The 16,710-nt window shown below is 42.2% G+C and overlaps 2 protein-coding genes across 2 annotated transcripts in view; both read left to right on the forward strand.

Annotated features, from left to right (window-relative positions):
- The first annotated feature begins 4,960 nt into the window (after positions 1–4,960).
- Positions 4,961–7,204, forward strand: CER1 (cerberus 1, DAN family BMP antagonist). Its single transcript, XM_049794738.1, has 2 exons — positions 4,961–5,488; positions 6,911–7,204. Exons 1-2 carry the CDS (start codon positions 4,961–4,963, stop codon positions 7,202–7,204), a joined length of 822 nt encoding a protein of 273 aa, XP_049650695.1.
- A 7,488-nt stretch (positions 7,205–14,692) lies between these two features.
- Positions 14,693–16,710, forward strand: part of ZDHHC21 (zinc finger DHHC-type palmitoyltransferase 21) — a 37,895-nt gene continuing 35,877 nt past the window's right edge. Inside the window, exon 1 of the mRNA XM_049794739.1 lies at positions 14,693–14,807. The gene's annotated coding sequence lies outside the window, so the exon portion shown is untranslated. The remainder of the gene's footprint in view (positions 14,808–16,710) is intronic.

Here is a 16,710-nt window from a genome sequence, read left to right on the forward strand (position 1 = left end):
TGCTGAAGACTAAAATGTCTCTTTGCCCAGAATCTTTCTGCCCTGGCTCACTGTCCTACAGCTTAACAACCTGCAGCAATCAAGCACATACCCAACATAGCTCCTCAGGCTGGGTTCGGAATTGAGTACATTCTCAAGTAGGCAGTACATACGTGCCAGTACCATTCAGGAGATGCTTCAGGAGGTGGACACCTGTCCAAAATCTACCAGCCTGACAATTATAGTAGAGAGAAAGCCACCCATTGCATCACGTGTACATGCCTACAGCCATGAGAACATCTGCCAATACACATAAAAGGACACCTATCCTAGTCCTGCTGGACAGACACGCAAACATTTTCAAGTGTGAGCATCTACATTTTGGCAGCAGTTTCAAACTTAAGACTGTTCTCAGTTCTGTGGCTACAACACAGAGAAAAGAAACAGAGAAATGTGAACAGAAAGGAATAAATGAGTGAAAAAAACTGCAACAGAGGACTTGAAACCGAATAGCAAAGGGAGGAATTAATGATGTACAGTATCTAAGGTTTAAGGTACAAAACTAAACAGATTTATTGTCTGTTCTTTCCTATCATACCTTGTAAAAAGCCTTCTGGCTTTGTAATTATAACTTTCCCATGAGGCCTGTATGTGATCTGTTTCCTCGAAACTCAGTAAAACAAAGACCACAGGTGGCTTTCTTTGGTAAGTACAATAATTGGAGAATAAACTGCATAGTGCTATTTCATTAGTTCTGAGGTCTTCATATGGGTTCTGTAGAAGATATATCTGGATACAAGTTTGTCTACATAGGATGTGTTTTGAAAATGACAGGATGTTGAATTGGGCTGTAATATATAAAATTCATTTTAATGATTTAATCATCAATCATGCTATGATGACACTATTTAGCTCAACAGAAGGCAAGTAATTCAAGCACTGCCTAAGAATTATTTTTAGGCATCAACTGGCAGTGTAACTAATTACTCAGTTTATGTCCATAATGACTGAATAAACTCCGGCTCTGAAACAAATGAATAATACTTTGCATTTGCATAGCACTTGTCATCTATAGACCTGACAGTTTTAAAAGGATGGGCAAACATTCACAGTGACTATTTCTAGTGAAAACAGAATGTCCGGAATAAATTGCTACTATGAAGGCAAATCAAAGCCTGCTTGAAAGACACTGCTACATTTAGCCACAAGATTTAACAACCAAAATACAGTGAAAACATGTGCTATGCTTATATGAAAGGGTAATCAGGCAGGAAAACAAGTTTTTATAAAAGATACAGCTTTGCTTTTTGTAGATATCTGAGATTAGCTGTATTTGGAACATAATGATTATGGGCCCGGTCCAATCTCTGTTGTCAATTATTAGCCTATGCAGTTGATGTCACTGCAAAAAGAGTTATAAATACTTACTATTTTTAACTACAGAATGATTCTCCAAACTCGCTGTCTGAGCTGGGATGCCTTCCCATAATGCAGGCAGGCTCCTGGCTGAGCTGAGGGGCTGAGGATGGATCTACTACCTGTGCATGGTTATACAGGCAGCTGACTCCAGAACAGGTTTAGACAGTATGTAAATACAGAACGAACTGCGATGTACCAGGTCCTGTATCTTACCAACTTTGTCTCTTGGAAAGCTGCCACAGCTTACTGTCATAGACATGAAGGAACAGTATTAGACTGGCCTCGCAGAACCAGAGCTGGCATGCTGCTTTTGGCTCTCAGCAGATCTTGGGTAAAACCATCCAAAAAACCCCATGAACTAGAACTGGCTTGACCTAGAGGAGAAGACAGCTCTGTTTTCTGCCTTTGGGTTGCAGATTGGCTTGCGGAGTGACTTGCTGACACGGCTTTGCTCCAGTCTTCTTTCCTACACTTCTGTAAATAATAGTTTGTGCTTTTACACCTGAAGCCCTCTAAGCCAGTCCTGCTGCATGTTGCTGGATAGAACAGTATGTACCATGAATGGATCCTGATCTTGAACAGTTCTTTTTCCAGTGCCACTGCACTGCAAATGTAACACTAGCAGCTTAACATCTATACATGTATGCCAATACTAAGGTTTTTATACGCTCCTTGTTAATATTTGCACTGCACCAATAACCCAGAATGGTTTAGTTTAGACGAAAGTGTCTGGACAGCCCAATCGTTCCAGTACTACCATTTACTTCATTTTTATCTGTGCATTGACAGAGACATCCTTAAATCATTTGTACCATATTTGCTGCTTGCAACATGATTTATCCTTTATGAAGAACTGCAGAAAGAACCCTCTGTAAACAGCAGTAAGAAAATGATTTTGCTCATACTCTTGCTACAAAGGAAGGAACCCTCCAGCAGAAACTCACATGCTATCTGGGCACCAAACCATGCCTCCACCACATCAGATAAGAAGGGCAAAATACACCTGTACACATACACATACTTTCTTTTTTTTTTTCTTTCAGGGCAGATTGGGGTAAAATTTCACTGAGACTTAAAAGCCTTTTTTCTTTTACCTTGCAGGTGGTGGGATTTTTTAAGCAGGCTTTGAAGGGAGGTAAATTGGGCCTTTCAGGCATTTAGTTTTTAATTCTGTAAACATTCTTTTGAGTAATTTAATGCTATTTTGCTTATATGGATAAAGTTGAATACAGAAATTACAGGATCAAGACCACAGCTGGAACTTTTAAACAGAAAGAGCTGGTATACCACTGGTCTAGACTTAGAGAAAAGGCACTTCCTGACAAAGGAACTGAAAAATAGCTGAAACAGACAAAAGGAAACAGAAAGAACACTTCTGTTGTGTTGTTATAATCCAGACAGAATCATCTTTACATTGTTTTAGTTAGCTTTATATTTTTAAATTCTGAAGCAAAGAGCTGCAAAAATGTATGTTGCTTCAAACAATCAATCTTATGTTTGAAAGACATTGCCAAATGTTTTTCAGACCCTTCTGTGTCAGTATAATACAATACATAGATCTGAGTATCACCCGTGTCTTATGACAATCTAAGCAACTAAAATGAAGAGGAAAAAAAAGAAGGAAAATTCAAAATGTAATACCCTTATCTTTGCTGAATAATTTTGAATGACTGCTACCAACACGAACCAGATACAAGGAGTTTTAGTTCCAAAGGTCAACTGTTTCAGTTCAACTTGTTGGCCAATAAAGATAGGATGTGAGGATTCAAACTGCACTTCTAGGCTACTTAATTATATACCATCAAATTGACTCATTATTGCTCCACCTTAATGCTGCACATGCTTGTGTAAACATGATGCAAGGACTTTTTGCACACATCCATCACAGCAGATCTTGTTGCAGATGCCAATATTTTCTGATTTCATTCATGGTAATTGTGGGAGAATCTGCCCTCCCAGGGCACACTTGAGACTTCAGGAAGCCACGAAAACAGTGGCAGAATTAAATTGCTTTTGGCTGAAATTACAAAGCAATAAAGCTTGTGCTTGATGGCTGTGCTTCCCTCAATGAGATCATTCCACTGAGGACAAGGCACAAATACACTCTAATTTTGGTGTGTGAACCCCATTCTTTCTAGAGTTCCCCCTCTTCTGTCTCAGGATCACAACAAATTTTAACTTATGTGAATTATGCAGTATGGAAAAGCTCTAGATCTTCACCAGCTTTGTGCTAAAGTTGTAAGTCAGTGCCTCACAAGGCTGTTGTTAGGCAATTAGTTTACTTCAATTATCAGGCAATAAAGTAATTCCCTGGAAATGAAAGTCAAATAACTCTGTACATCTAGTACAGACCACCTACGTTTTCAAGAATAGTGAACAGATTAGCTACAAATTTAAGAGCCTATTAATACATGCTTTCTGGTAGAAACAGGAGTGTCTAGAGATTAGAGTACCTAAATGGCAAATTACCTGAAGCAGAATTTCCTTATGGTGTTTTCAGATTAGGATCAATGTTTGCAATGTTTACTGAAAATATCTTTTCCTTCTCCCAACACTTCCCTCTGTATGATGTTCTATCAGATTATTTTTTTCTCACATGTTGCATGGCGTGATAATTTTACGAAAGATGCCTGCAGTTTAGGGTCTAGCAGTCTTTAGATATTTCTGTTGAGACATTGATGTCTAGAACCATAAACTACGTCAGCTCTAACACGTTTTGCTTAAATCCTCGTTTTGTTTACCAACTTTATAGGATGTCTGTAGTAGCTTTGATGCCTGAACAGGATGTAGCAGTGTTAGTTAATCTTTGAGAATATGGGGTGCAGAGTTTTTTCACCCTGGGACCTTTTATTCTGGGCTAGAGATACGTCTGCACTCCAGCAGCTGCAAACCTGCTGTGAAGGAGGTGAATCAAGGGCCAGTGCTCCTTGCCAGATTACTCCAGGTGTGTGAGCACCAGTCTGCCAGTTTGCAGTGTTGCTGCTGCAGACCTTGGGTCATATCCCAAATCTGAAAGACCAAAATTAGCTCAGCTTTTGAAAACATGGTCTGATTTGATGTCTCCAGATCCAGCTTCATGTTTTAGCAAACTTTAATCAGCTTGCCTTTTCCTGTTGTGATGAAATAACACTCCCTGTTTTGACAGTCTCTGGCTTTGTGGAATGGTAAGTCAAAATAAACAACGAAGACCACATCGAACATGCTAATACACAACCTCAAATGTTTCCTTAATTCCTAGGCCTAAACTAGACAGCTTATCCAAACATCTCTTCCTGTTGACTCCTTCTGTCCCCCACACCATCCTTGGTTACTAGATTTTAGATAGGGACTTCTAATACACATAATCCAGATTGAAAGCAGAGTTTCCTTAGCACAAACTCCCCTATCATAATTGTAATCTACAGTAAATGAATGCAATTAGGCACACCAGGGTCTCCCCCGAGCCCCCGTCTCCTCTGCACACGGACAGCAGCCATAAATTGACACCAGGCTCTCATATAAAGCTAGCACACTACGTTCACTGCAGTAGCAGCAGGTCTACAGGGTTGCACTTTACAGGATCATGCCACTGCTTCTCCTTCAGCTGCTAGTGCTCTCATGTCTTGGAGCCACAGAGCCACAGGGAGATTCACTGCAAAGAAAAAGCAGAAGGCCATTCCAGCACCTTTTCTATCTGAACAAAAATCTGCTTGGAAGTCAGAGTTTTCATGAGCTGGTAGGGGAAAACCCGGTAGGTGTTGAGGAAACCCTGGGAGAACCAAGCTTTTTTGTAGCAATTCCTCAGACGGCATCCGAAAGTGAGAAGCAAGAGAAGAAAAAGATGTCCAGATTCATCCTTCCCAATGCAGATCTCCACACAGACCAAGACCTGAGAACCTGGGCAGCATCCAGAGAGATCTCTCCTGTGGAAAACTTCTCTCCATCCCACTATTCCAGCAAGAGGGAGGCTGAACCTCCCTATAGAAAAGATGCCAAGAAATTTTGGGACCACTTCATGTTAAAGAAAAATTCTGCTTCTGAAGAGGTTGTCCTGCCAATCAAGACCAATGAAATGCACCAGGAAAACTGCAGAACCCTGCCTTTTTCCCAGGTAAGAACAGGTGCCCAAGATCAATAAATGTATATTTTCCCCTGCCTCTTGTAATCAGCAGCTTAAAGACACATGGGTTATTTCATTTGCTAAGTCATAGGGCTGCTTCAGAACACTCACACACAATATGTGGCTGAAAAACACAGCTAAAAAGGCTGAAAAAGCTTTAGTCTGATGAGGCAAACTGCTAAACTGCAGCACTGGAAAGCCACACATTCAATTTTGAGAGAGTTATTTATTCTTTTTATGTAAAGATGCTCTGACCTAACCTGATCAAGCAGGGCAGTAGTGAGTAATCATCTATTCAATGAATATACATGTAAACAGCTTGTATACATGAATTACCTTTATATATATATATATATGTATATACATATACACAGATGCACATATACAAGGAGCCCCAGGGCAAGTATTTACAGGAGAAGCTGCTTGCTTTCTTACAGCTAAGCAAGAATTCCTTTCTGCTGTACTAATTGGAAGACTGATGCATACATCTAATTCTGTGCTAAGAATGCCGGAGAGCTGCTAAATTGTCCCATGCACAGATAAAGCCTTTCTGTCATGTTGTAACATCAAGACAAGCAAATAGTATAGATAAAAGTGCTGTATTCCTTGTAAGGTAACATGTATTCTCAGTGTTTCTGTAACCACAGTCTGTCAAGGACCGTGTGTTTTCACACCTCTCACTAAATTTATTTCACTGGCAGACATATGGAAATATAGGTGTGGCCTAGAAACTTGTATCATTTTACTTTTTGTGCCATGTAATATGGCAAGCTTTCTCCAGGATGGCTGCAGTTATGCCAATATAAAAGTGCTAAGTCCAGTCTAGCTGTTTATGGCTTGGGAGTTCACACAGGTGCTCCTGATACAAGGAATTGTTATTCTTGTAAACTGTAAACCAAGAGATTACAGAACTTCTGTTGTACTTTTAAGATTTTCATTAAAAAAACCTTCTAAGGAACATTATGCCTCTTCCACATGGAGACAAATCTTCAAGATTACAGTTGAGCCTAGCTTGTGGTTTATATAAAAGAATGTCAGGCCAAAATGATCTTTTAAGTCCTGCTAAGTCGGTAAGACTGCTTAACCATGTCAGAAATGTAGAACTGAAAGAGCAATTAAAAGGTAAACATGACAAACCCACCTATTTGATTTTCAGCTCACAAAGGCTCTGACTGAAGCAGTTTTGCCTTCATTGTTAATCTAAGAATTGCCCATAGGAGTGCTAAAGTTTGCTTTTTAAAGCACTTATGTTTTACCGCTTGCTTGACATAAAAAATAAACTTGTTTAAAGTCAATGTTCTGAGAAGAAAAAATACAGTATTTTGGTGGTTTGGGTTTTTTTGACTTCATGCCTTCTAGCAAAGTCCATGGGCCATTCATGTACCAGAAACTTCAAACTGCTTTCTGTTTCAGGTTGTTACTCATGAGAGCTGTGAGAAGGTGATGGTACAGAATAATCTGTGTTTTGGAAAATGTAGTTCCTTTCATGTTCCTGGTCCAGAAGACCGTCTTTATACCTTTTGTTCTCATTGCTTGCCCAGCAAGTTCTCCATGAAGCGCCTGGATCTCAACTGCACCAGTTCTGTCCTAGTGGTCAAAGAAGTCATGATTGTAGAAGAGTGTAAATGTGAGACTCCGAAGATTAAAGATCCTGCGATTGGATCTCTACTGTCAGACTTGCATGCAAATGTACATGAGCACAATTAACCTGTGCAAAGTACCTCTTAACTGCTTGATCATAAGGATTTGCCACTGAAAAAACCCCCACTCAAGTAAAGCTTTCATCACACTGGTACACAAAAATATTAAAGATATAGACTTTCTACTTGAACTGCTTCTCTGCTTCAACAATAATTTTACCTAAAATGTAGCAGATGTTTCCCTGCAACTGCTAAAGAAATGCTGGACTTATGTGTGGAGTTCTTACTTTAACAAGGGAAACCTTTAAAAAATTTTCCACCTTTCCTATCATTGTTTCTAGGATGTTAGTAAACAACAGCTGAAGAGCTAGTGTGATTTACCTGTGCAAAACCCTAATATATTGGCTGGTTTACATTTCCTTGGCTTGCAGGGACTGCCAATATAGCTGTATTGGCAACACAGATGCGGCTTTAGTCTCTTCCTTGCAAAAACAGGTCTACTTTTACATCAAGATAGTAGCTGGAGAGTGTAAAATATAAATAGACATAAGGCAGATAGAAAGCTATGACTAGTTAAGGTCATTCTGATTGCTCCCAGCTGGAGTTCGGTTCCCAGTGAAAACTAACATACCTCACAATTTACACACTTTGTGGTTGCAAAGGATATTTTGCCATAGAAACCACTTACTCTCCTTCTACACACCTGCATTTGCTCTGCACATTTTTTTACTGAAAGTCTTACGTAGTAGAAGGAGAAAAAAAATAGAAAAAATTGCATACTTCCACAAAAAAACATCATAAATGAATGATTATTATTATTATTTAAATTCACTGTGGAAAGACAATGCATGTTTTCCAGTTTGATGAATTTTAAGGTTGTCAGTGACTCCAAGATTAAGTAATGTTCTCAACACCTAAACTAAAGCAGAAAGGCATTTGTATGACAGAAAATCTGCAGAAGGATTTTATCAGCATGGCAATACCTGTACAGCTTTATAGGAACAGCCGAGAAAACCCTCTGCTAGGAAAGGTCTGAGTCTAGTGCTAGCCAGCACAGCACCAGTGGCTATTAGCCGAACTGCTGGCTTCTCTGCTCTCTCCAGCTGCTTCTCCCTGGATTTGTTCTGCAGACCTGGCACACCAGATAATCATCAGCTTCCAGCAACTAGACTTCAGCCTATTTCTAACCCAGCTCCTTAGTCCTCTAGGAATCTGCTCTGCTGCTATTGCCAAAGTCTCAGACCTGGGCCCTTGTTGTTAAACTATCCACTGCTGTTTTGGGGGGTATTGGAAATCAGTATTGATATAGCTGGTCAATTCCAGGGTTGGGTAAATGATTCCTTGTATTTGAACTGCACTGTGATCCCAAGTGTCTTAATACCCTGTCAAAAAATATGTTCAGCATGGCTTTGGAGTGCAAGGCCCATGTTTAATATTTACTGAAAAATGCATCTGAATGGTATTCGGATACTGGATCTGAACTGCTGCAATAGCTGAGTGCTTCTGCAGGTCACTTGCAGTGAGCCAACTGAAGATTAGTATATAGTTATCTTTCATTATATATGAACCTGTTTTTAAATAATAAAAATTGTTTACTGAAACTGAACAAAGCCTCCTCTCTATCCCTTTACACTAAGGACTGATGCGCAAAATGTGTATGGCTGTTTGGATGTTATGGCAGGATATATGATGTCATTCCAAGTAACAAGCTGTCAAGGTCTTATCATCCTTGTATTGAATGCAATAAAGCAAATACTTATTTTAACTTAATATTTATTCTAGCTTTATAATGCTGATCGATATTCTCAGGATGCTAGTGCAATGAACTGGCATCCAGATTCAGAAATTTATCTTCACCATGTTAGGCTGCATTCAGCATGAATGGACTCAGGTTATGAACAAAGAAAGAAAATGTTTTCTAACAGGCAAAGTAGCACCAGCTAGCAACCGTATAGTTTCAGAGAACAAAGTAATTCTTTATGGCTCATGCTTTTTCCAGTAGAGATTCCTCTTCACGGGGCATGTCCAATTGCACAATCAGCCCTAATGATTGGTGTTTTGTTAAAGCATGCTGTATGCAAGCGGAAAAGCTAAGAAACAACTCGCTGCCTTACCAGCACCTTATCAAACCTTTGTGAGTTATTGTGGATGATGAGTAGTGTTCTTTTTTAATCAAGCCTAAGGAAGAAAAGCACACAAAGCATCAAAGTTCCCAACTTTTTTCTCCTTATTTCCAACTTTATTTTTTAATCTGAAAAAGCTAAATCTTCTGAGGCTTCTAACCACTGATGTTTTAAAGCTGTGTGAATATATAAGAATGTTTGTCTGCATTTGCTTTTTTTCTGAAATGCAGGTATGGTTTAGGTTTGATACTTGCAGACAACCACTTGAAGTTAGGACCTACATACACTCCCAGTAAGATCACAAGTCAATTAAGAAGAAAAATCTTCCAGTCTTGTGATTTTGACATGACTGACTGCTAAACTGTGACTTTTGCACATAAGGATGGCTGAACTGAAGTTGTATTGTGGACTGTAAAGTATTCAGCCTAATTTTTAAAGGTCCTTCTGTGTGCTGAAGCATTATTGCAGTCAAAGAAAGCTATTCATGTAAGGAGTTAGCAGCACCAGATTCTTAGTGTGAATTTGCACAGCTTAAAAGTAGGTGAAAAGAGGTAATGACAGCTGTAGTAATTGCTAATTAGATTAGTGCTGTAGGTTTTTTGGATGAATGTTTAATTAACCCAGCAATGACTGGTTGCATGTAATTAGCACAGTATTCTGCAAAATCAAGAATGTGTTAATTGGATCAGATCTCTCAGCCTTTAAAAATTCTGTATTAGGAATGTTGTGCCTGGGGGCTAACAGGGTTTTGCTTTCCCTTGGCACAACTATGATGGCCTCTACTAGTGTAATGATGTGGGTCAGAAAGGTGAGGGGTGTTATCTGTATCACTATATGGATGCTTCCAGTAGTAATGCCGTTACAGCAGCAAACCTGCATGACTTCAGTTTAGCTGTGCCCATTCAGAGGTGCATGCTTTCTGTAATGAAAGCTTTTCCAGTGTAACTATGCTTACAATGGAAGTGCCGTTAATGTGATCTCTTCTATTTCAGAGCACTCCTCGTGTAAACCTTTCTTACAGAACAAGATCAAGCCATAGTTGCAGAGCTCTCTGAAAATTCAGCTCAATCCCTTCTGCCATTTTATTTGACATACTGCCTCTTTTCCAAATGGGTATGCTTTACCTTGAAAATAATCAAAAAGAAGTGATGTTTATTCTAATTGCTTAAGCAAAATAAATCTTCAGTACAGGCTATTCCCTTAAATAAGGATTTTATGCAACCGGCTTTAATGCCTGTAACTACATCAAATTCGTATCAAATTCTGTGCAACCATATAGTCCAGGGAAAGGTCTCTGAAGTTGCCCTCGGTACTTCATAATGTGTGTGGTACTTTGTTAACCATTTATGAAATATTCACAGCTGACCTCATGGCTGTCAGCTAACAAGCTTTATCATGTTTTACTGACAGGTGGTGAAATCTCTTGCGGTACTTTCTCCCAAATGTACTAGCTCCTTGCTGCAATAGCAAGATGAGGGGATTCCCTACTCAGAAAGAAGCTCCCCGGCAGTCCATACACCTGCATAATCACATCGTATCTAGGAGCACGTGCTGCACGGGATGGCGCATGTGAAGAGGTGTGGGATTGAGGCTACCTCAGGTCCTCCATCAAGCAGCTTGCCAGTGGAAACGGGAAGCACTGATAGCGAACTGTAAGTATTTTGCATTTGCTGTTTTGCTAAACCTAACTCCTTGAATATCTGGTATGCAGCCACCAACATCAGCTCCCCTGAAATCTCTCCCTGATGGAATGGGGATGAGAAAACTCTGTAGTTGGCCCACTGCAAGAACATTGATAAAATTGTTAATTGTCCACACTGAGAACTGTTTGCAGTGCCTTGTGCTCCATGGCGCCAGCAAAATGCACTTCAACTTGAAAAACAAAAATGGACCAAAAATTAAAATGAATAAGAAAAGTCAGGCCCAGCCTTGTGTTTCTCTAAGGCCTTTTCTGAGGCATTTCCGTTTTGCTGGCTTAGGGTACCGCTATTACCAGCCACGTAGTCTGATGTTCTGCTGGTGGCTGCAGCCTGCAGTCAAGGTGTTCAAACAGAGCAGGCGTGTACCTAAGCTGCCCTTCTGAACAAGGCGGTATCTCAGCTTAACCCTCTGCTGAAGCTGGTTCAAGCTCCTCACACCAGAACAGCTACAGAAGCATTCAAGCAGTCTGCTGCCCTGCCTGGACTTCAGACAGCAACTCCTGGAGACAAAATGGACCCTGAGAGACATTTGCCTTTACTTTAACGTCTATTGCCTCATCCTCAGTACGTGACATTGTGACTGACAAAACTTTTGGGCCAGGACAGGTTTTGTTCCAGCACAGCATGCCATTAACAGAGACCTCCATCTTCGTGACACGGATCTTCATGACATGAAGAATTTTGCTCCCATTCTAGAGTTAACAAGTGTCTCCCATATACATCAGCGAGGTTTACAAGGAAGTGAGCAATGCAATGGTGCCGCAGAGAAGAAGTGGCAGTAACAAACTGCACAATTTAGAAGGACCCAGGAAGATGCGTACGGTTGAGGAAGCCGATTTCTCAACCCAGGAGCTATCTGTGCACAGACAGCACGCCTTCTGCACATCGATCAAGGGGCACAGTTGGGCTCAGAATGAATCCTGGAAAACAGTTTCATGACGCAAGGGGCTTGTAAGCAGTAAGAATCACGGGAGTCACAGTGCATGCCTCTCTCTTGCATGCGCTCTCCATAACAGAGCATCAGCTGTTACTGCACATGGCTTGATTTTAGCATGCTGATTTAGTATTTACAGAGTGCCAATAAAATTTATAGGATGACAGCTGGTGGCTCCTGTGGTAATTTATAAACAGCAACAACAACACAACACAGACATCAGAAACTCCAAGAGGAATTCTATGCTATTGTGCAATATTCAGCACTGAAGAATGTGAGTATTTTTCTGATTTTGCAGACTTTTAATAATCTTTGTGTAATACATCCATATTGTACTTTACGTGAAGTCCATATCACGCAAAGTTAGTATTTCCCCTAGGTATGTTTTTTCCTTCAGAATGGAGTCACCACAAAGACTCATTATCTATCTACTTGCATTTGATACTCTAGCAAAAGTGTCAGGTAACGTCTATAGTCCCAGCCATTGCAAGTTCAATTGGGAAGTCCAGCACACGACTGCCTGCTTTTCTTCCTGCACTGTGCTTCCCCAAAAGAAATATTAACAAACGGAAACTGCTGTGCTGATGACTGAGCCAGACTAGACTACTGCCCTTGTTCCACAACCTGTGTTTACTCTGCACATCCATGAGTCAAAAAGAGTAAAATACAATCTGTCTGACAAGACTACAGATCTAATGACTGGCCATTACCAGTGTACCACTACAGAAATGCAAATACCTGGTATTTGACTGGAAGATGACATTATTCACTGATTCTTTTTCATTCTACAAGAAACCTTCATCGATTATATTATCCCTCTTTCCATTTTATTTCCCAAGTCCTTGGTTTCCTTTCCATTCCTTGGTTGTTGGGGTTTTTTTCTCATCTACATTTATTCTTCAAATCAGTGAAAAGTTTTCACAGCTTATTATGTCTTTCACGCACAGGCATAAATTCGTAAGTGAAATTTGTCATGGAAGAGGCAGAGGCCTGTTTTTTTATTACATCCTTTCCAGTGATTCTCTTCCCCACATTTTGTAATAGTCTGATTAATATGTCTATTATTTACAGCATTGCCTGTTCCTAGGGACATATGTAGGTTGTCCCTAAGGAAGCACTGTCTTCTGGTTTACCTGGAACATGCTTCATTCTCTTTCTAGACAACCTCCAGTTCCTGCTAAGAATATGCATTTACAGGTCAGAGCAACTTTAGCTTGAAATGTTAACAATTGCCCTGTATAACAGAAGACTGTGGACACTGAAAAATACATCGGGACAAGGTCCAAAAGTCTTGACAAAAGCTTGAAATCCACTTAAGCACTGAGCTGACTTTTTGGGTACTCTCTTTTCAGAATGATCATACTATGATTAAGTTTTAGGAAGAATGTTATCAGTAATAATGAAGAGTTTTCTCTGTCGGTGGTGATCACCGTATTACTCTTCAGCCATTTCATCCATGAAAATGCTCCAGGGTAAGAGCCCATCAATTTACTGTGGGAACCATGCCACTCAGACAGATGGGGATACCTTTAGGTAGCCAAAAGATCATGTATATGCATCAGCAATGGGTGCTCAAGGCATGATTCCCAGCTGGGAACACTGCAAATGCTGTCTGTTACAAGCTGTCTGCGGCTCTTTGCCGCTGTTAATCCCTCGCGGGTCAGAATTATCCTTTAAAAACAAAGATTAGGTTCCATGGCCATGTAGAGCCCTCTGTGAGCAAGTGGCACAGCACAGCAGGGGACCCCAGCATCAGGAAATTTTGCAACTGGCCTGTGCTGACCAAGGAGAAAGGCTAGGATGCAAAGTATAGAATTACAAGAGGAATTCTTTATTCATAGACATGAGGTGTCCCATTCAAACCAGGGCACACCAAAAACGGTTTTACACATGGTTCTTATACCCTTCAAGTGCTCAGATACAACACAGTTTGATCACTCACCACTTAACACACACACATATCGTTATTTTGAAAAACAACTATAATAATGTGGTGCCATCGTCCACCTGCTTCCTTCTTGATCTAGGTGTCCCTGGAGTTGGTTTTGTGACTCATCTGTGATGCCAGATAATGGGAGGGTTTCACAGAGGTCTTGGAGAGGCTGGGATGCTGGCATTGCCTTGGCAGTCCAGGAGTATCCTTCCTCCTTTGTGGGTGGCTTTAAGATTCCAAGAAACAAAAGGTCCTTATGTTCAAGGTGGGGGCCGTCCTCCTGCTCCTTGCAGTGGTCTGGGGCCCTTCGGTTATGCCGACTTAACCATGATTATGCAGTATACCAGGTAAAATATATATTTCTTAAGAAAGCTAATACGATTTCAAACTATAACTAAAGTTCATATAATTTCAGACTGTAAAGACTAATTGGTACAATACTTTGGGAATGAGATTCTCCTAACAGGAGCCTGGAGACCGAGGCAGAGGCCTTGTCTGCCGCGCTTACGTTTTGTCAGGAATTGCAAAGGGGACACCGCAGAACGGAAAGAGAGTGAAGGACTCAACCTGACTACCACCTGCGCTCGGGAACGGGCCTGCGCCAGTGAGCTCCAACCGCGCAGAAACCCTCACCGGCGGATCGGGCACACAGGCTTCCGACCGACTCCCGCCGGCCAGGGGAGCCAAGGTGCACGACCCTCACCCGGCCGCCGGCTCCCCGCCGCAGCCCGCCGACCGGCCCTGAGGGAGGAACCCCACCCCGCCCCGCCCCGCCGCCGCCGCCGCCGCCGCCACTCTGCTCCCAACCGCGCACGCGCGGCTCGAGCTGGCGAAGCGGCGGCGGCGGCGGCGGGGATTGGGGGCGTGCGGGCGCGCGGGCTGCGAGCGGCCGCGGTGGCGCCCGCGGTTGCTATGGAGAGCGGGGGAGAGGGGGCCGCGTGACCGCGGCCCCTCCCTTCTCCTCCTGGCCTCGCCCAACGGTTGGTTCCGCCTCGTGCCCCGGGGAGGGAGGACGAGGGGGCGGGGGGGGGTGGACGGGCTGGGTGGCCGTCGGGGGCGCCGCTGAGCCGAGCCGGGGTGCGGGGGAGAGGGGGGAGTGCGGGAGCGGCATCCCTCCGCAGGCCCCGCCGGGGGCGGCCCCCCTCCGTCGCTGCCGTGAGAGGCCAGGCCTCTCCGGGGGTGTCGTGCCCGAGCGCGGCTGTCGAGTCGGGGGCTCGGTGGGGAGAGAGAGGCCGCTGCCGCCCCTCCCGCGGCGATGGGATGGAAAGCGCCGGGTGCCCCTCGGGGCGCCTTTGGCAGGGCCCGGGGGAGGCTGACGGACCTCTGACTGGGAGGAGGCTTGCTTTAGGGTGGGTTGCGGGTCTCCGCATCGCCGGCCTCGGACGTCAGCGTTACCTGTACTAAGTCTGCGTTACCACTCGTGGATGCTTGCTTACCTGAGTTAACTTTAACTTCAGGAATGCTATTTTCTGTACAGGGAGCTGGGGGAGGGAAATCCTTAGCAGACTTGATGAGTATCTCCTTACCTATGAAATAAATACTGTTGTCATTTTCACGAAGCTCCACAATGCTGCTTTTTTTTTTTTTTTTTGCTAAATGATGAGGAGGGCATTTTCCGCTTTTGAGTTGGTGATGGAGGGGGTGCGTGCGCTCTGTTAGCTATGGGCTCCAGCAGCGCAGCACAAGGAAATGCAACACCCTCTGACCTTTCTTAGTTTCACACTTTCATATTCCAGCTCCACTAGTGAGTAAAATGAAATTGTAGGTCTTCATTCCCATCGCACTGAGGATTCAAACAGTGATGTGCTTAAGTAGCGTGTATTATCTGTCTATAAGCGGCTGCTTGGTCATCAGTAGGTGAAGATAAGTTTTCATGGATTTGTGATCAATGAGGACATAGTGCACGTACGTTAATGTCAAGCCACGTCCCAGTCCGAGCCTGCGTGGCATCTTTCATGAACGCATTAGGTGTTTACACGTACACCTTGCAAGATCCCATCTAGAAAAAAGAATTGGGTGGGAATGTCTTGCCTAGCTTAACCCGCCCTTCAACAGCCACGTAACAACTGTGTAGTGCCAAGGTTTCTACTAACAACCATCTATTGTATAAACATGTGCAATGCCAGGTACATGGAGTTTTGTCATGGCAAAAATATGCTGCTGTGTGTATTAACTGGTTATTTGGATACTAGTTTTGTTAAACGGAAGAGCTACAAAAGGCATAGTGGTAATTCTGACACTTGATAACATCACTTAAGTGACTTTAAAATGTTATTGAAAGTAATTTAGTTGTTTGGTCTAAGTCGACTTTTTTTTTTTTTTTTTTTTTCTGGTGAAGTGTACTTCAGTAATTTTTGTCAGTCATTCTTACACTTTCAGGAAAGTCGCAGATCTAAAACCACAGCCATATCCACAAATTGACAGAGGTTCTTGGTTGTTACGGCCTTGTCTTGGCTATCAAATATTACAGCAAGTATATCTCTCATGTTTGTACTCTCTGCTCCTTTTTCTGTCTGAATGGCTTAGAACACAGCCTTTTTAGAAAGTGGTGTTCTTCTCACTCTAGAAGTGAATTTTATAGAGAGTAGTATTGTTGAGTTTGCATGGGGTCTTAAAGTTGTGTTTCATAGTGAACAATACTATGAATTATTGATCTGTGTCATTCAGGACTTGTTTAAGCATTTGTGAAGAACGTTCTGGAACTCAGATTTCACAAAGTCATGCTTTTCTTACTGAAGTAGAAATCCAGGGCTAAAATGAGGCAGAATATATAAGATCTTGGTTTCTAGTTATGTATCAATGCAACAGCCGTAAAAGTGCAAGAAACAGGATGTCACCAGAGCTAGTTGTCATGCTTCCTAAGATAAGAAATGGAGTAGTGCT

Source organism: Accipiter gentilis, chromosome Z, assembly GCF_929443795.1.
Source record: "Accipiter gentilis chromosome Z, bAccGen1.1, whole genome shotgun sequence".
NCBI lineage: Eukaryota > Metazoa > Chordata > Aves > Accipitriformes > Accipitridae > Astur > Astur gentilis.